The sequence below is a fragment of the Pollachius pollachius genome (assembly GCF_949987615.1).
Source record: "Pollachius pollachius genome assembly, chromosome: 17".
Lineage (NCBI taxonomy): Eukaryota > Metazoa > Chordata > Actinopteri > Gadiformes > Gadidae > Pollachius > Pollachius pollachius.
The window spans coordinates 18,558,096-18,584,951 of record NC_136950.1 but is presented as its reverse complement, the minus strand read 5'-3'; the positions used below and the strand labels follow the sequence as shown (position 1 = coordinate 18,584,951).

General features: G+C 50.0%; 1 protein-coding gene across 1 annotated transcript in view; it reads left to right on the top strand.

The window, feature by feature from the left end:
* The window catches only part of LOC307088701 (brefeldin A-inhibited guanine nucleotide-exchange protein 1-like), a gene marked incomplete at its 3' end in the record, with an annotated part of 44,301 nt that continues 17,445 nt past the window's right edge, over positions 1 to 26,856 (top strand). Inside the window, exons 1-5 of the mRNA XM_079754653.1 lie at positions 1 to 297; positions 18,984 to 19,014; positions 23,543 to 23,699; positions 24,271 to 24,417; positions 25,551 to 25,730. Of these exons, the coding sequence (XP_079610779.1) occupies positions 177 to 297; positions 18,984 to 19,014; positions 23,543 to 23,699; positions 24,271 to 24,417; positions 25,551 to 25,730 (636 nt within the window). The 5' untranslated portion in view covers positions 1 to 176. The remainder of the gene's footprint in view (positions 298 to 18,983; positions 19,015 to 23,542; positions 23,700 to 24,270; positions 24,418 to 25,550; positions 25,731 to 26,856) is intronic.

Sequence of the window (26,856 nt, the reverse complement as noted above, 5' to 3'; positions counted from 1 at the left end):
CAACATGGCGCAGGCAGGTTGTTAACGGCCATCGAAGGGATTTACCCCACCTTACGTGTGTATCTATGTGTGTGTGTTAGGGGCATCAATCCAGGCGTGCCGGTCTCGTAGCTCGGTGCAGACCCCGGTCCAGACCCCGGGACAGCCTCACGGTTCCGCCCCGGTCTCGGTGCGACATGTATGAGGGCAAAAAGACGAACATGTTCCTCACCCGGGCTCTGGAGAAGATCCTAGCCGACAAGGAGGTCAAAAAGGCTCACCACTCCCAGCTCCGGAAAGCCTGTGAGGTGGCATTGGGTGAGTTACATCATATATATGATATATATCATGTTTCTATGGCTGGTATTGTTACGGTTCTGGCCTCGCTGGTTTGGACACGTCATGCCCGGACTGCTGCTCCGCTCCTCGGCTACAATGTCGCAGCGGCGCGGTGCGATGCCCTGTGATACCGGGCATCGAGCCCGGTTCAAAACCCTAGCAAAAACCCAGGATTTTGTTAGTTTGAACCCATGAGGGTCCTCAAGGACGAGCAGGGTTCGGGTTCGGATCCGGTCTGTGTGGAAACCGTCCCCCTGAAAACACGGAAATGGTGCAAAACGGGTGGGTGGTGAGCCGGAGACTCTCCCCGGTGGACAGGCCGGGAAGAGATAAAGTTAGGCCGGAAAACAATGCGTGTCATCGGGCTAGTGGATTTATTTAAATATTCCGGTGAGCGATGCTTCCTATATGTGGAAAAAATACTTATTGGTTATGAATCCACCGCATGAGGCGATGGCCCGGTGTCACTTCCTGGTGGGGATAGGTGTCTCTGGTGGGCAGTGACAGTGGTCTGTGGTGGGGATAGGGGTCTCTGGTGGGGCTAGTGTATTGAAGACATATTGCCTAGTCATGTGTGTGTCTACTGTTTCCCAGTCTCTTCCTGGGCCTCTATGAAGGTTTAATCTCTAAATATCATACTGTGGTGACATTTGACAGCTGTCACTTCGTGGCAGGTGTATTACAAACAAAAAGGTTCTTCCTACTTACATCTTAGTCGCTCTCTCTCTCTCTCTCTCTCTCTCTCCCTCTCTCTCTCTCTAACGAGATTGTTTGACATGGAAAATAAGCATTGCTATTGATATCCATAGGTATATTCTCTGTTTATCTCTACCTTACATTGAGTTTGTGAGTTCACAACGTGCATGCACATGCACATGCCTCCATATTTACTGACCAGATTGTTAGTAAAAGCTCAGATTGTGAGCTTCTTCAAACAAGTCGTGTTCTGTTTCCACACGAGGACCTGTTGTGTTGCCGGATCCTTGAACGGGAACTGGCCTGTTTGGGTCTGTTTTGCTGTAATTTGACTCTCCCAGAAAACAACGGTAGACCGCCAAAGCCCTGCTGCTCTGATGCCATCTCATCGCTAGCAGTCGTTTGACGTTTAGGGAAGTTCAAGGCTTCAAGGCAATCCCTGTGCTCCCAGTTTGTCTGTGCTCCAAGTTTGTCTATGCTCCTTGTCTGTCGGTGCTCCCAGTTTCTCTCTAGGTGCTCCCAGTTTGTCTGTCTGTGCTCCAAGTCTGTCTGTGCTCCCAGTCTGTCTGTGCTCCCAGTTTGTCTGTGCTCCCAGTCTGTCTGTGCTCCCAGTTTGTCTCTAGGTACTCCCAGTTTGTCTGTCGGTGCTCCCAGTCTGTCTGTCTGTGCTCCCAGTCTGTCTGTGTTCCCAGTCTGTCTGTGCTCCCAGTCTGTCTGTGCTCCCAGTTTGCCTCTATCCTCTCTATTCTTCTCTCCACTCCACTGGGAGGAGAGTGCAGGAGATGCAGGGTGTAAAAGGTTAGGCGAGGACAGTCCTGGAAGCGGTGAGGCTCTTTGTGGAGTTCACTTAACATGCAGGATTAGTGAGGCACGCGCTAGTTGGCCGAGTCACACAATCCCCGGCTATACACTTACCTTCTTCAGGGATTGTTTTCCCTATCTCGCAAGATAAGGCACACCTACAATGCGGAAATGTAATCCCCCAGGAATGTATTTATCGCAGACGACACTGAGTATTCTTTGTGGTGTTGTTGTTTTTTGGTTCACTTGTGATGACACGTGTGGGTCATCCGGAGACGAAGCGCAGGAACAGGAGCGACTCAGCACGGTCGCCTGCATATCAAAACAACTGGGTGACCCAGTACACTGCGTTACGTAATCTCCTTGGAGTGTGTGCACGGAGCTCAGAGCCATCTCCAAGAGAGGGGGAGAGAGATGGAGGTGGGGGTGGGGGAGGAGAGGGTGATAGAGAGAGGGAAGGAGGGAGGGAGGGAAAGGGGGAGAGGGAGAGAGCATGTCAGTGCCGCTGTCCTGTCCACTGGCATTGTGAGTCCTTGTCACAGTAGTCCACTAGTCCAGCCGTGAACTGACATTTCTGTTTTAGTTTTTGTTAAAGCAGCCAGATTTGTAATACGCCTCTGTTACAAGAGAAACCTTGAGACGGCACTGAGTCATTGATTCGATTTTTGTGCCCGTTTGGTCACAACGTTTAAAATAACATCACATTTAAAACACCACAGTATTTGCTCCAAAGTGCTCGACTGAAATATCTATTGGAGGATACTATCGGCTTATTTGGTTCCTGAGTGCTATTGGTTATCGGTGGAAATTCCACAGATAAAGAGCTCTTAATAGCGCATAAGAAACAGCATAATTTGCAGGCTTAATACCACCAGATTATGTTAAGGTATCAGGGTTCTTCAAAGATTGTAAGGTCCTTTACATTCTTTACAGCTCCACCACGTCCTTTATTGCCCCACAACGGTCAAGCTATTATGATATAAAGATTTTTTTATTTTACAGGGGACATTTTTCAATTCGACTAGTTTTATTTATTTAAGGGGCCCTTTATCTTTTTGACTTTTATTTAATATTTCCAAATGTATTTATTTCAGGGGGCTCATATTTCACATCGCCACATTTCTTCCACAGCTCTTTTCATTTCCGTTTCTAATACTCAAGTTCGCCAAGCTCACATAGCTCAGACCAAAGCACCACAGTCACACACTGCTCTCTGTAGTGTGACAGATCTGGCCAGCTTCCAGAGAAGGCGTGGACAATCGGACGGTTGAGCCATCATGGGTGTACCCCCCCCGCATGGCCCCAGACCCCCGACCTCACGGCGAGGCCAGACCCATCCTCCAGACCAGTTGTTTTAACGGTGTGTGTACTGCCGAAGTCGGACCGACTTTAATAGTCACCTAGCGGAAATCAGACCAAACCACTGTATTGAGAGGTAGACTAGAAGAGTGCCTGATGTAGTCCGCCGGCCTCTGGGTGCCCCAGGTTGTCATGTGGGTTTCCGGTTCAAATCCGCCGCCCCTCTAGTGCTATAGGTGTGCATGGCAGTGCCACAAATCTATTATGAGGTTTAGGCTGTGTTGGTTGGCTGAAAAGGCCTGGACCAGAGATGGGAGGGGTCAGGGGCGTCGGGGATTGCAAGGAGATGATGATGATGATGATGATGATGATGTCCATGGGGGGGAGGGGGGGGGGGGGGGTCAGTGGTCTAAATTCTGACTCCCAACCGTGACCCTCCTCAGTCGATGTGACATTCCATCGCGCGGCTCTATCCACCGGAGAGTACCAGTTGAATTCCACACATTTCTCTGCTTTCGTACATTTCTTTCCCTCAGATAGACGAGGGGAGGAAGAGGAGGAGGAGGAAGAGGCGGCGATGTGTGGAGCGCCGTACACATGACCCGGGGTCACGTTATCCTCTGCTGTTTATCTTATGAGATCACGGAGAGAGCTTGTTCTAGTGTCCTGCAGAAAGGGCGGCCGTACCCTGGCACAAATGATAAGAGTGCACGTCTGAGGGCAAATGGGAGAAATATGAAAAGGTCCCATCTGGCAGCACTACTTATCCTGAGGAAAGGAGGCAGAAAGGCCATTTGGTGTATTGCCTGTCGTGCTTTGATGTTTCAAGCAAGTGGACGGTCTTCTTTGGTTTTTTAAAAGCCCTATTTCCGTCCCTTTCTGATCTGCGAAGTTAATGTGGCTCTACCGCAGATGTTGTGGTTTGGGGGGGGGGGGGGGATAATTTACTAAGTGCAGGGATGTGACCTGAGATAGGATAGTGTGGTGGCTTAAGGTGGTCAACTCCATTGCCAAAAGATGCTGGGTTTGATCCCCAGTCTCCTCCTTAGGAGAGACGCCTGACTCTTGCTGCTCCTTAAAAGATTGCCTAAGCCCCTCCCCTTCCTGTAGACAACCATTGGGCCTTTTTTTGGTAAGAATGTGTACGGTGGTCAAATGCAAGTGATGAAAAATCTTTTGATCCATTTGATTTGTGGCATGGATTCCACATTTGTTGTTTTCACGCAGTTTGGTGAATAAATGTCAAAGTATAATGTGAACCATATAACTGTGAAAACAAGTAAATAGAAAGTGTACCTACCCCAGATTCATGTAAGGGATTCTTTCTCCACAAGCTACCAAGCTCCCCAGAGCCGCAGAAGGTAACGTGACGCGGTGCCTGTGTTTGCATTTTCGTACGGGATGCAGTCACACAAGCAGGATGATAAGAGTAGCAGGAGTCTTTGGAGAAACACTTCAGGTTGGCCACTCGTTATGTTTGGGATGTTTATCCTGCGAAAGAAGTGCACTGAGTGCTTTCACACAAACCTCAATTATACACTTTTTGCTACAAACTGCGACTTTCCTGACTTGCAAAGTAGTTTTTTTAAATCAACAAACATCTGTGCACACCAAGGAAAAAGGATTATTCTCTGGCCGTGGTCCACCCTACATATTTATATCCTGATTCATGTTCCATCGGGAGAGACTCGGCGTCTCTATTTCATGGGATTCACAGTAGCGTTTGACAAGGCGTCTTCTAAATGATTCAATACAGTAGACCAGGTCTGGGCACTGGGGTTGTGTGTCGGCCGTGGGATCACATGACCCAGGTTCAGGTGGTACCTCTGGTGCTGAGGTCCCACCTGACCCAGGATCAGGCAGTATCTCTGATGCTGGGGTCCCACCTGACCCAGGAACAGGCAGTATCTCTGGTGCTGGGGTACCACCTGACCCAGGAACAGGCAGTACCTCTGGTGCTGGGGTCCCACCTGACCCAGGAACAGGCAGTATCTCTGGTGCTGAGGTCCCACCTGACTCAGGAACAGGCAGTATCTCTGGTGCTGGGGTACCATCTGACCCAGGAACAGGCAGTATCTCTGGTGCTGGGGTACCAGAGATACCACCTGAGACAGGATCAGGTGGTATCTCTGGTACTGGGGTACCACCTGATCAACGATCAGGCAGTGTCTCTGGTGCTTTGGTACCTCGGCATCAAACAGAGGGCAGCATCTTCAAATCCGGTTGCACAGAGGTTCCCTGTGACATTTCCTTGGTTCTTATTGCTCCACCTCGACCTGTGCACGTGTGTCACTTGCTGCCTGCTGCTAAGGGCAGAAAGCAAGACAAATAAAAGCTCTGGTCTGTTTGAAAAAGAGCTGGACACACAGTTTTTCTTAGCTGTGCAAAGAGGCAGAGTCAGTCATCAGTTATTCACTGGAATGTAGTCTCAGAGCCTATAGTGGAGCCAATGGTTGTATGAGGATGTTGAAGCCTGTATGTAAATGTATCGCTAAACCTTCCAACCGTCATTTGAGTCCTTCTGCTCATTGAGGGCTGCTTTGTTTGTTTGGAGGCAGGGGGGAGTGGTCTTTCACCTGTGGCAGGTTCCTTGGCTGGCGATTGAAATTGGAGGTCTTTTTAGTTTGCATATTTTCTCTAGCCACTGGACTCCTGTTGTTCAAAGAGAAAAAGATGTATGGCGAAAGTCAAGTTGTATGAAGATGTCTCTGATGTCTTAAGTAATTCAGAGTCAGTTGGTGTGGTTCTTGAAACAGGTTTCAGAAGCATAAAGTAAACACAATGTTATCTAAAGATCAAGTGTAATCAGTTTAAAGGTCAAGCCCATCCTTGCAGTTCTTGAATTTGCTGTACTTCAGTGTGGCTCTTGTCAGACTCTTCTCAATGTTGCCTTTTTTTGTTTGTAATGTACAGACAAAGATCTGTCGTTTTCAAAGTAGCTTTCGAAACCATCTCACTTATTTGAGATAACCAACCCATTTGTAGAAGTTGTAGCACCTTTTTCGAGAATTAAATTGCAACCGCTTGGACAGCTAACCTGGACCGATTTGAACACGTTATAGGAAGTTAGATTTGCACTTGGCTTTGATGCAAAGCAAGTGATTTTCTGCTTCCTGCTTCTACTGTGCTGTGTCTCTACTCCATCCAAGCTGGGCTGGCGGGGGGGCTCAGCTGTTGAAGACCCTGTCATGGAGGGACAGAAATAAAAACCCTGTCATCGATGCCAATGTGTTGGTGAGGTTTGGTGGGACAGAAAAAGGCACTTCTGGTCATTAAACACAAATAAACACATGCTAGCGGTTGCCGCGGTTATGTAGGCTTCCGCCAACAGCGCTTGCCTGCCCATGATACACAGCGTGGGTTCAGTCTTTTCAATTAATGGTCCAGTGATTCGAATTTAGTAGCAGCTAGGAATGAGGGTACAGGTTTCAACCAACTGAACGACCCTCCCCTCCCCCCCAATCCCTCGAAACACTACGGTGGGCTGCACTAGCCTATGTTACGTACGTTTTACAAAGAAGCAACAATTATAATCACACCATGGTTGATTTTTGACGGACCTGCAAAATAATCTTTTCAACCAATCACTATCTTTTTCCCATTCACCCTGGACACTAGATGTTGTAGGATAAGGGGGAGGTAGCTTCTCAAAACAGTCCTTCATTGCATCCATAGTGGGGAACTACATTCATGGACCTATAATTATGGCTATATCTGTTATATGTATTGAATATTCATATAGATAGGAGTCGGAGCTACAAGGCTTACAAGCCAGTGTTTACTTGCAATGTGATACGTGAATATAGGTTGGTTTTACAAACATGATGGTGTGAAAAATAATACAGACTCCACGTCTTCAAGCGCGCTGTAGAACAGTGTTTCTCCCCCCATGCATCAGCAGCTGTCTAATCAGGGTGCTTCCCCCCTCTGTTGCCCATTGAGGAAGGAGGAGGTGTGACTAATAGTTGCCAAAGGATTGCGCTGCAGTTGTAGAGGACATGTACACTGAATCCATCGCTACATGCTTTCAAGTCCTCCGTGATTGGCCAGGGTGTTGGAGAAGTTGGCTCTAATACAGGAATGACTTCTGTCCAGGCTGTTCTGGAGGTCCAATGTTTTACACCCTTTTAAAAAATATCTATATCCCCAAAAGGCGTTCATTAGACCAGACATCTGTAGAAGTGTGTTTGGGAGGTCTGCCACCCTTGTGCAGCTCTGTTTAACTTTATAGTTATTTAGCATATGTCATGTCAGTGGCATTTCAGTCATCTGTCGTCAATGCTAATCTATGGTGATTTTAATAATGTTATCAAAAAACCCATCCTATATATTCTTCAAATTAAAAATGCTGACGGGCCCGTATCTCAGCAGGCCAATTAGTGCCCTTACGTTATTAATGTACTGGCCCTTCTTTAATAATAATATCCTGTATCTTGCACATATAAATGTTATGAATAGCGTTCCACGTAATTGCATACATACACGCAAGCCCACTTAACATGGAATAGCGGGCTTAATGCCTTAGCGTGAATCAGATGTCGTGGACGCCTTGGTTCGGTCCAGTGGACGTTGGCTGTGATAGTTTTGCATTCCCGCTATCTGTGTCTACCCCCGGGCCTAACGCAGAAATGAGGAGTGTGTGAATTGATGTGTCCCTGTATTCTCGAAGGGCACATTAACGGTGGCTGACCAGCAGGTTCCCTGATACAGCGTTGAGGTTATGAGGGGCACACCAGCCAGGGCACAGGGCCCCCAAGGTGAAACGCAACTTATTTAATCGGTTGTGGAATATGACCCCCTTCATTATGTTCAGATGCACTACAAGGCTTGGTAGCTTATCTGCCCTTCCTGGCGTCACAGCGAGCAGGGCAGGGTGCTTAATGAATTACAGCACCGAGGGGGGAAATGGATCATGAAACCCATCCAGCCCTCTTTGGGTCTCTGTCATTGTCTTCCAGCCATACACAGTGTCCGCCGTCGGTGTTCTTCTTGGTCTGGCAGCAGACAGACAGAGAGGCTGCGCCAGGGAAGGACTTGAAAAGAGCGAGAAATAGATAATTCATCTTTTTCAGAGAAGCCACATCGTGATGGAAAGAATATTCTTTCATAAGATGGGCTGGTTGGATAGGGTAGCGGTTGATTCTGGGTTCAGATCTCAGTGTCCATAGTCTACAGTAGCAGGCCTTGTAGTAAACACTGTAAATCACTTTGGATTAAAGGGGCAGTAAGATTAATGGTCGGTCTGTATACATTTGTTTACCGTAGCATGGTATTGAGAAGGTTGTAATCATGAAGGCCACCTTTTGTCTTTTTTTAAGGCTGATGGGTCGGCTTTGTAAATCCTGTCTTCCTTTTCCTTTTTAATTTGTGCAGCACTGCACCAACCCTGGACAAAACTCACCACTTTTGGGATATGAAACCCGCTTCCTAGTACACCTTCTGTCCACTGAGAATGTAATGAAGTCTCATTAAGGTCTCATTATGATTTCAGCAACTGAAGGTTCAGTAAGTGTGGCCTTGCAGTCTGTGCGTGTTGTTTTGGTTTGTTTATCACCTACCAAAGAAAACGCTTCTATAACTCAGCCTTGAGAGCTGAGGAATAAACAAAAAAAAGTATTCTGATTTGGCAAAGGATTAGGCAAGTGTGAAAAGCTGCCCTGGACCCCTCCCCCCCACACACACACACCAAACCCGTGCACACACACACACACACACAGACACACACACACTCACATGTGTACACACACACACACACTCACGTGTACACACACACACACACACACACACACACACACACACACACACACACACACACACTCGCACACACACTCGCACACACTCACGATCGGGTAGCCCAGACAACCTCTGGCAGTATTTCCGACCTCCCCTCCAAATGTAATTACTGCTGTGCAACCTCTACCTTTCATGGGGGACAATGGAAATGTCAGGGGTCCCATCCTTCTCAGGCTTCGCATGGTGCCCACGCCGCCCGCGGGCTATCGGTGTTTGGTAAGAGGTCCGCAGCAACACCCACACACCCCGATCCTCCCACCTCACCCCGATAAGCTCAGTCAGGCTTTCTAGTCAGGCGGACGGATATGGCTGGGGGATCTGGGGGGTCTTTCTTTCCACCAGACGCTTGCGTTACTATGCTGAGCAGGCAGGAGGATTACTTTAAGACCCACCTTGGTTTAGTCTTAGTGTGTACACGGCCATGTGTATCGCAGGCCGTGGGCCTGGGATACACATGTTTTGGAAAGATGTCTGCCTGTGCGCTTCATTAGAAACGACAAACCCGACCCGGGCCACGCCCAAGGCTTCAACCTTTTGTGCCTTTGTGGGCAGTTAGGCTGGCTGGCTGGCAGGCTGCCTAACTGGTTGGATTGCTAGTGGGTGGACTGGGTGACTGGGCAGGGAAGAGTGTAGTGCAGGTGCATGTTGTGTTACTGGTGAATGTTGTGTTACTGGTGAATGTTGTGTTACTGGTGAATGTTGTGTTACCGGTGAATGTTGTGTTAGTGGTGGTGCATGTTTTGTTACTGGTGGATGTTGTGTGAGTGGTGCATGTTGTGTTAGTGCTGCATGTTGTGTGAGTCATGCCTGTTGTGTTATTACTGCATGTTGTGTGAGTGGTGCATGTTGTGTAAGTGCTGCATGTTGTGTTTGTGGTGCATGTTGTGTTAGTGCTGCGTGTTGTGTTTGTGGTGCATGTTGTGTTAGTGCTGCGTGTTGTGTTTGTGGTGAATGTTGTGTGAGTGGTGCATGTTGTGTTAGTGCTGCATGTTGCGTTTGTGGTGAATGTTGTGTTAGTGCTGCGTGTTGTGTTTGTGGTGCATGTTGTGTTAGTGCTGCGTGTTGTGTTTGTGGTGAATGTTGTGTGAGTGGTGCATGTTGTGTTAGTGCTGCATGTTGCGTTTGTGGTGAATGTTGTGTTAGTGCTGCGTGTTGTGTTTGTGGTGAATGTTGTGTTAGTGCTGCGTGTTGTGTTTGTGGTGAATGTTGTCTTAGTGCTGCGTGTTGTGTTTGTGGTGAATGTTGTGTGAGTGGTGCGTGTTGTGTTTGTGGTGAATGCTGAATGGGGCCGTGGTAAATGCAGATGAGCGGGGAGCTGTTTGAAGTGGTAATGGGTTCATGGCTCCCCTGTCTTCAGCCTCTCACTCCTGGGCTGGCTGCTGGGCGAGCCATCGACCCAGAACCCCTGTGTGTAAGGGGTCTGGGGGGGGGCCTGTGGTCTGGGGGCTTTTTCTGTCTTTCATTTCGTCTTGCTTCGCTCCCTCCTTCCTTCCCACTATCTCTCTTACATCCCTTTAATCCTTCATTTCTTCCCTCCTTCATTCCGTGCCTCCTTCCCTCCTTCATTCCCTGCCTCCTTCCCTCCTGGGTGGTCCTGTAGTCCTGTAGTTAGTGCTAATATCCCCGTATGGTACCATCGCCTCTTGCGCTCCTTCTCTCCTGCTCTGCGGTCTGCCTGTTCGTCTGGCTGCTCCACTCCTGTTTGCGCCTCAGGTTCTGCCTGGTGTAGCCTGACGCAGCTGTTTGCTAGCTAGCGGCCGCTGCCCTGGTGCTAGTCTCTATGACGTTGATATCCTGCCTGTTGTGATCGTATCTAAGTAAAGTGTATCTTAAAACCTTTTGACAATCTTAAGCCCCCGCCCCCTCCCTCGAGAGGCCTCGCCTCTTGCCAAACTGCGGTCGTAAATAAGATTCTTAATGACTTGCCTAGTTGAATAAATCATGGATAAAAAAAAACAACATTCATTTGCATTAGTCAAACTACGTTAGTTAAAGGAGCAGAGAGTTTGGACGGCTTTCTGCTTCTTCTGCAATCTGTTTCCGTTGCTGTTCTGCCAGCGCCTCGTTCAGCCTCAGAGGAGGAGACGCGTTAGGGCTGATTCATACTGGATCCATCCTCTGACTACGGAACATCATAAATAATGGCAGGCGGCCCATCACCAGTCACCAGGGCCCGCCGCCATCTCCTAAATGTGGACGCTGTCGGGCGAGCGTCCAAGAACAACTCAAATTGAGAATCCTTTGCCTCTTCTCCGAGCATGCCTTTTGTTTACTCAGCATCCCTGGTTAAATATTCAAATGTTTTAACTTTTAACCCTGACACACAACCCGTGTGTGCGTATGTATGCAGTGCATCACACAGATGCTGTGCTGCTTTTTGTTAGCCACGTGCCGCCCCATGCTACGCGGCACTGAACCACATTAGAGGTTATTTACTCAACGCTGCATTCATCACATAACATCCACGGCATCCTAGGCTGGGCGCTGCTCAGCTAGCCCCCAGTCAAACACCTGACAGTCGGGAGCCTAGCTTGGCTAGCAGAGTAGCAGCTAGCCTCCCCTCAAAAACCTGACAGTCAGGAGCCTAGCTCGGCTAGCAGAGTAGCAGCTAGCCTCCCCTCAAACACCTGATAGTCAGGAGCCTAGCTCGGCTAGCAGAGTAGCAGCTAGCCTCCACTCACACACCTGACAGTCAGGAGCCTAGCTCGGCTAGCTGCCGCTCAGCTAGCCTCCACTCAAACACCTGACAGTCAGGAGCCTAGCTGGGCTAGCTGAGTAGCAGCTAGCCTCCACTCACACACCTGACAGTCAGGAGCCTAGCTCGGCTAGCAGAGTAGCAGCTAGCCTCCACTCACACAGTCAGGAGCCTAGCTCGGCTAGCTGCTGCCCTTCTGATGGTGCGTCCTGTTGGCTGTCTTGAGTGCCGTGTTGTCTGGAGTGCCACGTTGTCAGAGAACAGTGCATGGCGCCTGTGAGCAGCTGTAGTCAGCACTAGGAGGGGGAGAGAGATGCAGATGTATTAGAGGGAGGGGGGGAGAGAGAGGCAGATCTATTAGAGGGAGGGGGGGAGAGAGAGGCAGATGTATTGGAGGGAGGGGGAGACAGAGAGGCAGATGTATTAGAGGGAGGGGGAGACAGAGAGGCAGATGTATTAGAGGGAGGGGGAGAGAGAGGCAAAAGTATAAGAGGGCGAGGGAGAGAGAGACAGATGTGTTAGAGGGAGGGGGAGAGAGAGAGAGGGAGGAGGGGGGGAGAGAGAGAGAGATGTGTTAGAGGGAGGGGGAGAGAGAGAGAGGGAGGAGGGGGGGAGAGAGAGAGAGATGTATTAGAGGGAGGGGGAGATAGAGCTGGAGTAGTAATTTAAGATGGCAGGTAAGGTTAGTAGTTCCGATTTTCTTTCTTTTCTTTTTTTTTTTCAATAGTTTTTGTGTCTGCAAGCATCCTATCAAATAATTTCCGGGCCAAAGCACAAAATGTGTGCTCAAATGGGACCAATGAAGTTGAAATGCGACAAATGACGTTAAAATGTGACCATCCACAGTTGATGGGTTTCTTACTTTTATGTTCATCTCTGGCGTGGCGGTGGAGTACAATAGAGGTCCGTGGTTATAAATAGATCCTTCACTGGGCTGCTATGAGCTGGAGCAGGGTCCAAACTAGTTTGAGTAACCGTTGCTACTACTAGTCAAACTACTTAGTGCTGCTAAGCCCCATGACACGTGTGTGTGTGTGCGTGCGTGTGTGTGTGTGCGTGTGTGCGTGTGTGTGTGTGTGCGAGACGCCCTGGGGCGTGTGCAGGGCTGACATCTGATGCTCCCCGAGGTTTTACTGCAGCTTACCCTCAGAACAACAGAACCTCCTTCCCGTGGGACCTCTGTACCACAAAGACATCTACGCACTCGGAGAGAGAGACACACACAGAGCGCTGAACTGTCACCACACCGGAGCCACCGGTTCCATCGTGGAGCCCTGTCCCTCTCGGCGCCCAGGCGGTGACTCTGAGCCCAGCGTCGGGCCCGGGCCTTGCTGTGCTGCTGCTCGCCCCTCCTGGCTGGGGCTGATTTCCCAGCAGAGGCCCACCGCGGCCCGCTTTCCCCCCAGCGCCCGCTCCCTCCACCTGGGCTCATGCATCTTTTACAGGCGGCGGCTTGTTGTGCTGGTGTCAGATAGCCGCCGCCACCGCCGCCGCTCTGAGGTCTCTTTGTTCGGTCAAAACAAGACGGCTGCAGTCTGCAGACCCCACAGCAGGTCCACCGCTGGGCAGCTGGGCAGGGCTGCGCTCGCTGGTCCCCACCAGTGCTCCCTCCTCCCAGTGTCACCAGTGCTCCCTCCCAGTGTGACCAGTGCTCCCTCCCAGTGTCACCAGTGCTCCCTCCTCCCAGTGTCACCAGTGCTCCCTCCTCCCAGTGTCACCAGTGTTCCCTCCCAGTGTCACCAGTGCGCCCTCCAAGTGTCACCAGTGCTCCCTCCCAGTGTCACCAGTGCTCACTCCCAGTGTGACCAGTGCTCCCTCCCAGTGCTCCCTCCCAGTGTCACCAGAGCTCCCTCCCAGTGTCACCAGAGCTCCCTCCCAGTCTCACCAGTGTTCCCTCCCAGTGTCACCAGTGCTCCCTCCCAGTGTTCCCTCCCAGTCTCACCAGTGCTCCCTCCCAGTCTCACCAGTGCTCCCTCCCAGTGCTCCCTCCCAGTGTCACCAGTGTTCCCTCCCAGTGTCACCAGTGTTTTCTCCCAGTGTCACCAGTGCTCCCTCCCAGTGTCACCAGTGCTCCCTCCCAGTCTCACCAGTGTTCCCTCCCAGTGTCACCAGTGCTCCCTCCCAGTGTTCCCTCCCAGTCTCACCAGTGCTCCCTCCCAGTGTCACCAGTGCTCCCTCCCAGTCTCACCAGTGCTCCCTCTAAAGTGCTCCGCCCGTGCTCCACAAACGTCTGCAGTACATCAGGTCAGACCAGACCTCTCCACTGTTTGGTTTTGTCTAGAGGGCGCTTCTTTGAACGCTGAAACACTTGAGTTGAACTCTAAATAAATATGCAAATAACAATACATGCATCACAAACCATGCCTGATGCCGTCCAGCCCATAATATGTTGCGGTGCCAGTATGTTCAGACAGCCTAGGGAGGTCACGGTCAGTGCTTTGTGCCAACGCGGAAGATGATTTAAATTTATAAAGTATGACCAGATTTAGACCAAAAAATACCCCAAAAAATTGATCAAGCAATTCGACCTGAGGCCAAGATTGAACCATGGTCGGTTTTAGATTGTAGTGCGCTCAACCGTGTCTGATTTATTAGACTACTCGACTTTTCGTACACAGCTGGAAACTAGTTGAGAGGAACATACGTAGAGTACCTTTATTTTGAAATACCCCATAGTCAATGTTAATGTATTGCTAAGGTTAATGAGCAACACTTATTATTATGGCTAATGTAGATACTGCACTGTATTGGTACTTTAATGCAATATATAAAATGGAGTAACATTATCGTATAAAACGAGGACTTCATCATCCGCACATGAAACGGATTACATTCTTGTGGATTTTTTCTTTTTTCTTTCTAGAAGGAGGACAAAGGTCATGATGGAACCTTTCCCCCTTAATGCCTCGCTGTGGCGACCACACTATGCTATCTCCAGCGGGGAGTGGAGGAATGATTAGCCACCTTTTGTACTTTTAGTCTCGCCAGGTTAGGAGGCGGGGGTAGGGGTTAGGGCCTCAGGGTTACCATGGTGACCCTGAGAGCAGGCAGGAGAGAGACGGGGGCGGGCCATTCGGAGGCCCGCCCCTATTATGAGGCCTGCCTCCATTCCGAGGCCCACCCCCATTCCGAGGCCCACCCCCATTATGAGGCCTGCCTCCATTCCGAGGCCCGCCCCCATTATGAGGCCCGCCCCCATTCCGAGACCCGCCCCCATTCCGAGGCCCGCCCCCATTCCGAGGCCCGCCTCCATTCCGAGGCCCGCCCCCATTATGAGGCCTGCCTCCATTCCGAGGCCCGCCCCTATTCCGAGGCCCGCCCCCATTATGAGGCCCGCCTCCATTCCGAGGCCCGCCCCTATTCCGAGGCCCGCCCCCATTATGAGGCCCGCCTCCATTCCGAGGCCCGCCCCCATTCCGAGGCCCGCCCCCATTCCGAGGCCCGCCTCCATTCCGAGGCCCGCCCCCATTATGAGGCCCGCCCCCATTCTGAAACTGATTCTACTAAGTTCTGTTTAGAGCTTACAGTTTTTTATCGGATATAAAAACGTGCTGTGAATAGATTCCGAACGCAGCGCACATGGACGGTCGCTGTCGGGAACACGCGTAAGCGTGACCGTCATCACTGACGAGGCGTCTCGTTATCACCAGGACCGCGAACGCGCCTTTCACCCCACCAGGGATCATCTAATGATGACTCCCAAACTAGGCCTGATCTCCTTTTCCTGTAGAACACATTTTAAGTTAATATTAACAAATTACACGAAAAAGACCATTCATTATTCTCTCAAGAAGCCGAGAGACACACTTTGCTCAAAGACTGAAACGCATTTAAATGAGTTGACTCAGTATGCTATAACTAATACTAAAACATTTAGAGACCCCCTGTGGTACAGTGACAGTTCCCCCCTACTGAGTCTTATTATATCATGAGTAGACAACCAGCATATTTCATCCTGGCACACTGTGGTGGTGAACAGAATCTATGGGGTTTAATTTGGCAGCTGTGATGCAGACGATGAAGCAGCCATGATGGCAGGACTTATTATGGTCTGTCTACTGATCAAGGCCTCGTGGGGCCGTACACACACGCATGCGCACGCCGGTGCTGTCCATGGTAACCTCTCTGGTGAGTTTCACAGTTCAGACGTCCAGAGACCTGGTGTGTCTGTGTGATGACGAAGATGTGACTGTGTGTTTATCAGGTCACATCGGCCTATCTGTTAGTGTCTGAACCGTACGTCTGTGATGTAGCCTGTTTGGCCTACCAGGGTGAGCAGATATTAGGACGCAGACAGAAAGCTGGAGTGTTTTCCTAACAATAGGAAAGGCCGACATTATTAAGTTGGAGATAAGGTAGGATATAATAACAATGCAGCAAGGACATTAAGGTTTTTTAATATATGAAAGAAAAGATAATAATGATGAATCACGCAGCTGCGGACACCGCTTTTCGCGAATGGCGATGTGTGTCTGACAAAACAACACCTACACTTATTGTGTTTCATATATTTATTCTATCGTAAAGTGTGATTGATTCATTCAGGAGACATTTAATATCTTTTTGTTTCAGACGCACGGAACAATGATATCCAGTTTGGCAATATTCTTTAATATCTTTTCACCTTTTCAGCTTCCTAATCTCAGTCGCTCATTAAGAGCCGTTTTATTTCAGTTTAGTATTGTTTACACGTTGGACTATGTTTTACGTGAAAAGCAGTGGACTGCCGAGGTCATTTGGACCCAGGCACTTGACTAATACAATAAAACTCAAGATGATCTACCTTTACTGTTGATATGTTTGTTATTGACAAGTTTAGTTCAACTCCAATCACACAAATACAACTTGAAGTAAAGAAGGTTTAGGTTTAGGCAACACACCTACTTTGTTAGGTTAAGGCAACACAACTAGCTGGTCAGGTTTAGGGTAAGGATTACGCAGACAGGGTTAGATGAACACCTTCCGTTTGAGCCAAACTAAAAGCAAGCAATTGACGATTTGGTTACTGACTTATAATAGGACTGTACCCTGTACTCAAATTGTAAAACCTTAGAGTCAGTCCGATCCTTTGGTGAAAGCTTTTCAAGTTTCTCGTCTGTTTAAGGAACAAAAGAGCCCTGTTCCGCTCATTAGCGCTGTCACAACCTTCTCAGGGCAAAGTATTGAAAGATGACAGGATCATAACACACTCGCCCAACCTTTGAGCCACTGCAAGAATTCATACAAAACCGCAGAGTTCCACGTCTGGGGAGAACATCAGTGGAACAGAACCACTGTTCCCTACAAAGCATGCCGTCGCTCTGCGCCGTACACGGCTAACAACCTGACACGTTCGGATTCATATTCTGGAGGGTGTCCGATGTTGAAAAGAAAAGAAAACACACTTGGAGTGTCACAACTGATCCTTTCATAACCTCAATCGCACCGGTCAGTGGTAGTGTTGTCGGCCTCTGGCTTACAACACTACCACCATCGGAACGATGAAATGAAAGCGGAAGAGGAACCTCCAAGCACAAACGACACTGAAACTTTTCTGCTGTGGTACTAGGTCTGTGGTGACCTAGCCTTTTGTCACAGTTAATTGAATGATACCTTCAAAATACATGGTGTGTGTGTGTGGGTGTGTGTGTGTGTGTCACCAATAAATAGCCGTGATTGAAATGCCTGTCTGAGTCCACAGGGCCTCTCCTGTTTGCTGTGAGGGAGGAGGGTCTGCAGCCCGCTAGGATTCCTCGGCGAGTGGGGCACTAACTACTCCTCGCCCAGCAGATCTCGCCGTTTTCGGTAGCGGCGTTGAGCCGCCGAGCGGTGGAATAATTGAGTTGTCACGGCGATTCCCGCCCCTGGCAGGCTTTGGATGCTCTGCGAGGTCTTGTACCGCTTATTGCCCGGCTTTTAAAGGCACTTCTTGCAGCACTGTCCACGGGTAATGGCAAGCATCTGTTGACTCTCTCTGTCTCGCTCTCCCTCTTCTCCTTGTATCCGGCGCCCCCGGCCGTCTCTCCATCCCTTAGGCTCTCAACTTATCACTTTATATCTCTCTATTTCCTCTCTGTGTGTGTCTCTCTCTCTCTCTCTCTGTCTGTCTGTCTGTCTGTCTGTCTGTCTGCAGCCTGACCCTCTCATCCGGGTTGACCACATAATAATAACCCCCCCCCCCCCCCCCCCTAATGATTTGGGGTGATCCGGGGCAGATGGATGAGTATGTGTTTCTGTGAGCGCAGCTGTTTACAGTAGCCTGGATCCTGGCGCTGGTATCCATATTTAGGTCTGTGTCGTCTGGTTCTCCGATCGACGAGTTCAACACACACAGAGCGGAGTCCGGCCCCGGCCCGCTAAGGCGCGCCACCTGGGAGCGCATTTGCGTTCAGCATGCAGACGATGAATGCAAACGCACCAAATCAAAACACTGAGGCCGACAACCTCCTCCGCTCTCTACCAGCCAGGACGGCGGACCTACGGTGTTGGCCAGCCCCTTTATTGAGTCCCACTGCTCTGCCGACCAGGAGGGGGCGGGGTATAGGAGAGTCGAGTGCTTGCTTAGGAAGCTGGACTGGCTAGCGCTGGATAACTCGATAGTAAAGAAGTACTGTTGTCCCAATCCCTTTTGTAAGGAATATATAATAATAATAATAATACATCAAATTGATATTGCGCTTTTCGCAATGCTCAAAGAGGCTTCACAATAGCAGCTGAATCATACGAATGCAAATGAAAACAAACAAAACAAAACAGAAAGTTCCAAGGTTAAAATACGATGATAAATATGATCTGACCTGTGAACAGGGGGCAGGTCGGCATCGCTCTCACCTGTATCTCCTTACTTCCTGTGCGGCTTTGTGACACGTCACGTCATCAACTGAGAATCTTTGATCTTCTCGAATCTTCTGTCTACTGATGTTCATGGCCTTGATGCAGATGTTGCAGAGTTTCTGTTCTCATGGTTCTGATGTTGACATTTATCGTCCAGTCTGAGTTCCTTGCTTTTGCTCAGATTTCGAACCAGTGTGCGCGTTTTTGCTATGAACTTATAACTTCCATAAAGTATTGATCCATCTATGTAACGCCAGGTATCAGAACAGTGTTTGAGCTCCAGAGATCTCCGGTGAGAGAGGGCCCTTTGAAAGGCTCCATCTCGTCCAGGAGAGATGAGAGAACGCCTGAAACAGTTCGTTCTGTCTGTGGGCGCCCAGCAGGAAGCCAGCAGAGGTCTCTGCTCAGCAGGGGTTCATAAGACAGGAGTTCAACCCATAGCCCTGCCAAAGCTCCTGTTCTCTGCAGAACCATTAGAGAAGAACTCACCGCAGAACCATGAGAGATGAACCCACTGCCACCCCCCCAAATGCTCCGTTCTAACCTTGTTCTCTCTCTCTTCTTACAGAGGAAATCAAAGAGGAATCTGAAAAATTAAGGTGAGTACTTGTGTGTGTGTGTGTGTGTGTGTGTGTGTGTGTGTGTGTGTGTGTGCAATGAACTTCTTGAAGTTTGTTTTTTAACCTGAGTGGAAACATTTACTGGCCAAGACATTGTTTTATATCTAACCCTGAAGAGGTCAGCGGTTCATCTTGGGGTGTGTGTGTGTGTGTGTGTGTGTGTGTGTGTGTGTGTGTGTGTGTGTGTGTGTGTGTGTGTGTGTGTGTGTGTGTGTGTGTGTGTGTGTGTGTGTGTGGTGTGTGTGTGTTCTCTCCTGTTTCTCTTCCTGTTGGGAAGATGTCACATTCAACACTCTGCAGCAAGCCTCTCCTGGGGTTTCTCTCGTATTCTGTACAAGAATGTATGTGTGTGTGTGCATTGGGTGTTGTTTCTTTGTGCAGATTCTGTTGGCCTCTTTTTGCCTTGCTCCCGTTATCGGCTTCCTTCACTAACCCATGCTGCGTGCTCGACGCGCGTGCGTTCCAACGAACTTGCCCTCCCGTTTCAGACTAAGTGTGGCGTGAGTGCCACTTCTCTCACTTCCTCAGCAGTTGTGTTCCTTTCCTCTCCATCTCTCACATGCAGTTTCCTTCTCTCCCTTCCTCGGCCAGTTAGACTCTCCCTCTATATCGCTTCATGTCTGTCTGTCTGTCTGTCTGTCTGTCTGTCTGTCTGTCTGTCTGTCTGTCTGTCTGTCTGTCTGTCTGTCTGTCTGTCTGTCTGTCTGTCTGTCTGTCTGTCTGTCTGTCTGTCTGTCTGTCTGTCTGTCTGTCTGTCTGTCTGTCTGTCTGTCTGTCTGTCTGTCTGTCTGTCTGTCTGTCTGTCTGTCTGTCTGTCTGTCTGTCTGTCTGTCTGTCTGTCTGTCTGTCTGTCTGTCTGTCTGTCTGTCTGTCTGTCTGTCTGTCTGTCTGTCTGTCTGTCTGTCTCTCTCTCTCTCTCTCTCTCTCTCTCTCTCTCTCTCTCTCTCTCTCTCTCTCTCTCTCTCTCTTTACCTCTCTCTCTTTACCTCTCTCTCGCCCAGCTCACTGATTGGGTGGTTGTCTACAATACAGGAAGCAGATAGTGTTAATCCAATAGGACACACGGCTACAAACCCTAATCATGGCTCCCCTCATTACAAGGTCTTCACTCAATCCTCCTCCAATCAAGGTGCCCACAGTGAGTCGTACTTCCTGTCATGCTTTAGGTGTTCTGTGGTGGGTAACCACCCCCCCCCCAGCCCCAGACCCTGATGCTGTTACGATGAGGCTCACCACAGAGCTGTAGGAGGAGGTTTAATCCTCTCTTAAGATCCACTTAGCGTTTACATGATGGAGAACAGAACCAGCTGGGGGGAGGTGGGAGGAGCCAATCACCGTCATGCTGGGAGTCAGGATGTTACCTGGGAGAGAGGCAGACGCACACACGCACACACACACGCACACGCACACACGCACGCACGCACGCACGCACACACGCACACACACAGTCTCTCACACACACACACAATCAAGCACACACACTGTCTCTCACACACACACACACACACAGTCTCTCACACACACACACACACACAATCAAGCACACACACTGTCTCTCACACGCACGCACACACGCATACGCACACGCACACACACACACTGTCTCTCACACACACACACACGCGCACGCACACGCACACACACAGTCTCACACACACACACACAATCACACACACACACACACTGTCTCTCACACACACACACACACACACAAACACTGTGTGTTACACACACACACGCACACGCACACACACACAGTCACACACACACACACACACACACACACACAATCACACACACACACACTGTCTCTCACACACACACACAAACACTGTGTGTTACACACACACACACACACACAGTCTCACACACACACACAGACACACACACACTGTGTGTTACAGACACACACACACACACACTGTGTGTCACACACACACGCACGCACGCACGCACGTGCGCGCGCGAACACTCTACATTAGCAGAGGGACCACACATTGAGCAAGGCAGGGCAGTGATTGTATTATGTTGTGTTATCTATCAGTGGGATCGTCAACGCAACATGAATAAACCCAGCTCAGTACACAGCTTTAGTTACACAGCTCGGCAATCTAAGTGGATTAGACTTCTTAAGATAATCACAACGTGAGGTTTAACATTTTTATGTTTATTGATTCTTCAGTTGGAGTGGCTACCTCTCGTCTGATTTTGCACATGAATGTGTTGTTTAGTATTCCCCCTCGCCATAAGTAATGCATCAGTCTAATGAAGGCCGTTGAGTTACCTGCCATGGTTTATAGTTTAGATGACTTCAGTTTCAGAAGGATAATCAGGAAAACGGGTTCTTGTCATCAGGGGAGAGGGGGAGAGAGAGAGAGGGGAGTGGGCGAGCGAGAGATAAGAGAGAAGGAGAGAGAGAGAGAGACATTAAATCTGAAGCACTGCTCTGATCCAATGCTCAGCAACCGTCTCCTGTTATCTGAGGACGGGTAGTGTGTGTGCTGCTGTAAGACATCAAGATGATTTCTTCTCCTCTCCCGTCCGTCTGAATCTTCTCTCTTTGCCCTCTCTGGAATTGACACCGTTTGTTTCGTACCTCCTCTGTCCCTCACCCTCCCTTTGAGCCCATTCGTTATTTTTTGCTCTTTCTCTTTCTGTGTGTGCGCAGGTGTGTGTGTGTGTGTGTGTGTGTGTGTGTGCTGTGTGAGGTCATTCGCATTTCTTTTAAAGAGCGCTGGACTCCTCCTTTGTTTCATCGACCTGGTATAGGGAGACATAAACAAGACTGCCCCTCCCTCCCTCCCTCATTATTTTCCTCCTCATCCTCTATTCAGTCTTGCTACACTAGCTAAGCAGCCCTATTACCATCCTCTCTCTCTCTGATCTCTTCCTCCTCTTTCTGTCTGTCTTTCTGTCTGTCTGTTCTCTCTCTCTGTCTCTGTCTCTGTGTCCGTTCTCTCTGTTCTCTTTCCATCTCTCCTGCCTCCCGCTTGTTTTGCAGGCAGAGTTTGAAAGGATTCTAGACCAGCTTAATGGACGACCGAACCAGCCCCAAGTCTTACCTTGGTTTGCATTAGATGACTCCCTCCCTCTGCTCAACGCATCACTTCCTATGGGCTCATATAGCTGCCCTCTGGCCACACACTGATTAGGTGGTAACATGACACCCGGCCTCTGCTGATTGGGCCAGAACTGAGGAGGCGGGCCCAGGACGAATGAATAACACCTGAAAGCTTTTATTAAAGGCGGAGTCAGGGTGTCCCAGGGTGTCAGGGTGCTCCTTTAAAAATAGCACACAGACATCTTATATTGGATAGGAGAACCCGTTGCAGAAAGCGTTGGCTTTCGGGACCTTTTTCAGGAGATGAGCAACCGAGCAGCCCCTAGTCATGGGGAAGAAATAAAAGGGTCCTGGCACTGGTTCCCCCCCCAGCGATGCACTTTAGGACCTCTGCTCAGACCAGGGCTAACTGGTGCTAAACCAGTAGTACCAGTTCCTACTCCACTAGAGGAGCAGGAGGACCCTTTGAGTGATAAACACACAATAAGGTGCACACACTCTTGCAGTGTGGAGTATTGATCCGATATCAATAGTGCACGACGACGCGGGCTATTATGTTATCCATGTACACGTATTGCTGTGTTGTGATTTTCCTCGCCTGCGTTGAAGCAGGACGATGCGTTTTTCCTATCAATTATTATAAAGAAGGCCAACGGTTATTTATTATTTGATATAGGGACGGAAGTATGTTTCCTTACCCTACGAGAGGTTTGTACTTTGTTAATACATAATGATGAAAAAATATTAATAATAATAATATTATACATATTTGTAATCTTTTTTTTAATTTATTTATTTATTTTATACATTGGTAGTCAAGGCGGGGCCCTATTGTTGTTAAGGCGGCCGCCATAACCATACAGTGCTGGGGGAAACACTGTTCCTCATGGTTGATTGTTAGTTACCCCTGATAATTGTAGTTTTATTATGTGTTCATGTCATCGTGCACACTCGCAAACACACACGCATCTGCGTGTTGAGGCCTGCCTCCCAGTGCCTCCCAGTGGCAGGCTGATTGTTGGTTTCCCACGCTGCCTCGTTTCTGGCCGACAGACGTGTGATTACTGTGTGTTTATCATCCTCTCCCAGCGGCCCTCCCCTCTCTCTCTCTCACTCCCTGTGTGTGTCTCTCTCTCCCAGCGGCCATCTCCTCTCTCTCTCTCTCTCTCACTCCCTGTGTGTGTCTCTGTCTCTCTCTCACTCCGGCTCTCTCTGACTCTGACTCTCCCTCTAATTTTTTTTCTTTCTTTCTGTATTCCTCTCTGCACTGTATGCTGCACTTATCTTTCTGTGTGTATCTCTATCCTCCTCTAACACCCTCTCTCTCTCTCTCTCTCTCTCTCTCTCGCTCTCTCTCTCTCTCTCTCTCTCTCTCTCATGCCCTCTCTCCCTCTGCCTCCCCCTCTCTCCCTCTCTAACGTGCTCTCTCCCTCTGTCTCCCCCCAGCCCCCCTCCAGGAGACGGTAAGTCGGGCTCCAGCACTCTCCCGCCCATCAAGTCAAAGACCAACTTCATCGAGGCTGACAAGTACTTCCTGCCGTTTGAGTTGGCCTGTCAGTCGAAATGTCCCCGAATCGTCATCACCTCCCTGGACTGCCTGCAGGTCAGTGGCGGCCGCCCTCCGTCTGACGTAACTCCGCCCACAAGGGGAGGCGGTGTGTGTTGAGGAGAGTGTGTGTTGTAAACAAGGCAGTTGTCACTTCCTGTTGGGGGGGGGGGGGGGGGGGGAGCTCCTGTGGGCAGTAATGGGAGGAAAAGTGTGACTGACGGCCATCTTTTTGTCAGAAATATGTATTTGTCACACGACATGGATTAGATCCATCAACAGATCAATAATATGGAAGGGTTTATTGAAAGTGTCAAATGAATCGTCTAAATCTTTTAGCCGACAGGGAGTCCTCTTTGAGGATTATTTTTCATTGTACCATGTCTCTCTTTTCTCTCCGTTGTGTGTGTGTGTGTGTACTTACGTGCGTGCGTGTGTGTGCGTCTGTACGTGTGTGTGTGTGGATACGCATGTGTGTTTGCGTGTGTATGTGTCGGTACGTGTGTGACTGTGTGTGGATACGTGTGTGTGTGTACATACATATGTGTGTGTGTGTGTGTGTGTGTGTGTGTGTGTGTGTGTGTGCGCGTGTGTGCGGATATATGTGTGCGTCCGCGCCCCGCCTCAGAAACTGATCGCCTATGGGCACCTGACGGGCAGCGCCCCGGACAGCACGGCCCCGGGCAAGAAGCTGATCGACAGGATCATAGAGACCATCTGCGCCTGCTTCCAGGGGCCCCAGACGGACGAGGGCATCCAGCTGCAGATCATCAAGGTGGGCCGGGCCCCTGCTGCTCGCTGACCCCCCCCCGCTCCCTCTGTCGCGCTCGCTCTCTGTCTCTGGCTCCGTCTCTTAGGGCTGGGCGACATACCGGTAGTAACATTTATACCGGTATATTTTTGAAAGAGATATGCACTTGAGAAAATATCGCCATACCGGTGTATTCTGTTTTGTTTTGATGTTGCCTTGCGAGCGCTGTTTTGTAAGGCATCTGTTTGTAACCTCTCTGTCTCTCTCTCGCTCTCTCTGTCTCTCTCTCTCTGTCTCTCTCTCTCTGTCTCTTGCTCTCTGTCTGCCTCAATCTGACTATAACCTCTCTGTCTCCCTTATGACTGTCTGTTTGTCCGTCTGTCTGTCTCTCTCTGCCTCCATCAGACTGTGCCCTGTCTCCCTCTCTTAGTGTCTGTCTCTCTTCTGACTCCATCACTCTGACTCCCTTTGTGTCTATCTTTATGCTTGTCTCTCTCTGTCTCCACCTCTCTCTGTCTCTCTCTCTCTCTGTCTCTTTGGCTCTGTCTCTCTCTCTCTGTCTCCATCTCTCTCTCGCTTCTCTTTCTCTTAGCATCTGCCTCTCCCTGTGTCCCTATCTATGCTTGTCTCTCTCCCAGTCTCAATGTGTATCGCTGTGTGTGTCTCGCATCTTTGTGTGACACACTTCTCGTTCGCTTCTCGCTCTCTCATCCTCCACGCTCTCTCATATACTAGGAATGTAAATAATAAAGAATTGGAGTGTTTGCTGAAAGTATTGTGTGTTATTCCCATGGTTACGATACGAACGAGCAGAAGTCGAGGGCGGTCGAATGCTTTCTGGTGCAGGGCTGTCAGAGGGCGTCGAGGGTGAAGTGGGTCTGACGGTCCGCACGTGATGTCGACGGCACATATCCTTCCCCATCACGCATTGGTTTTCAGTTCATTTAATCTCGGTACATCACCCATGACGTTCTCCATTGGCCGCGGGGACGTTCCGTCGGACCAGACCTTCAGCCTGACTGTTTCTCAGCAGGACGGGGTCGGCGTCGGTGGCAACCTAAGCTTGTCATGGCAAACCTAAGCTAACTTGGCACCCGCCCTCAACTGCCCTTCTTTGCTCTCTCCCTCCCCCCCTCCTCCCCTCACCTCCCCTCCAGGCCCTGTTGACGGCGGTGACCTCGCAGCACATCGAGATCCACGAGGGCACGGTGCTGCAGGCGGTGCGCACCTGCTACAACATCTACCTGGCCAGCAAGAACCTCATCAACCAGACCACGGCCAAGGCCACGCTCACCCAGATGCTCAACGTCATCTTCGCCCGCATGGAGAACCAGGCAGTAGGTCCTCCTCCATCCTCCTCCTCCCTCTCCTCCATCCTCCTCCTCCTCCTCCTCCCCCCGGTTCCCTGAGCACAGAGATCCGTCCTGTGCATACATTCGCATATGGCCGCCGACACTCATGCACTCGTACGCTCTCACTCACTCACCCACTCTCTCTCTCACGCGCTCGGACACATGCACTCCCTCATCCTCTCACTCACACACACCCACGCACGCACACACGCACGTGCCGGTCGCGTGCTGGTGTCCAGACGCACGGTGTGTGTGGTCCAAGGTAGGAGCCCTGAGATCCACTCTGTGTTCCCCTCCTTGTTGTCGTTGATCCATAGTCTGTGTGCTCCCCTTCAGACCGTGACGGTGTGTCGTGTTGTAGTTGAACGTCTAGTCACTAAGAGCGCACTGCTGTCGGTGGATGCACTGTTGTTTGCGTGTGTTTGTCGCCTGCCTTGTTCTGGAAAGATGTCAAGTAAGTCATGTTTTGTGTTTTTGTCCAGAAGTGCAACTAAAGTCGCTGCCTTTTGAGATAAAAGAAAACGAACCCAAAAACAAAGCTTGCTCTAACGCCATCTTTTTCTTTTTGATTGACACTTCCTCTCCCCCTCCTCCTCCTCCTCCTCCTCCTCCTCCTCCTCACCTTTCCTCCTCCTTCCCTCCCTCTCGCCCCCTTGGACACGTAGCTTACAAATCACAAGCTCTCATGGTCTCTGGCCTCCAGAAAGAGGGACCGCCAGGTAATGCGTGCAGGACTGCCCTGACTTGCCTGATCTGAACTTCCACACTTCACGACTCCTCTCTCGTGTGTGTGTGTGTGTGTGTGTGTGTGTGTGTGTGTGTGTGTGTGTGTGTGTGTGTTCCTGTGTGCGTTGTGCTTCCTCCACCCCTCCACCCACTGACTCCTCCATCCCGCTCTCCTCCTCTTGGTGGGGGGGGGGGGGGGTTCTGCAGTGCCGTGTCTATGCGTGTCGTGTGTTCTGCACATCTTTGGTTTTCTGTTTACCAGCAACCACGAGACCCCCGCCCCCACCGTCCTGGCTTCCACTTCCACGTTTCCTTTGCGTTGACACTAGTGCAGGTGTGGGACTGGATCTGCCTTCTGCTGCAGGGCCAGATGCGGCACCTCGCT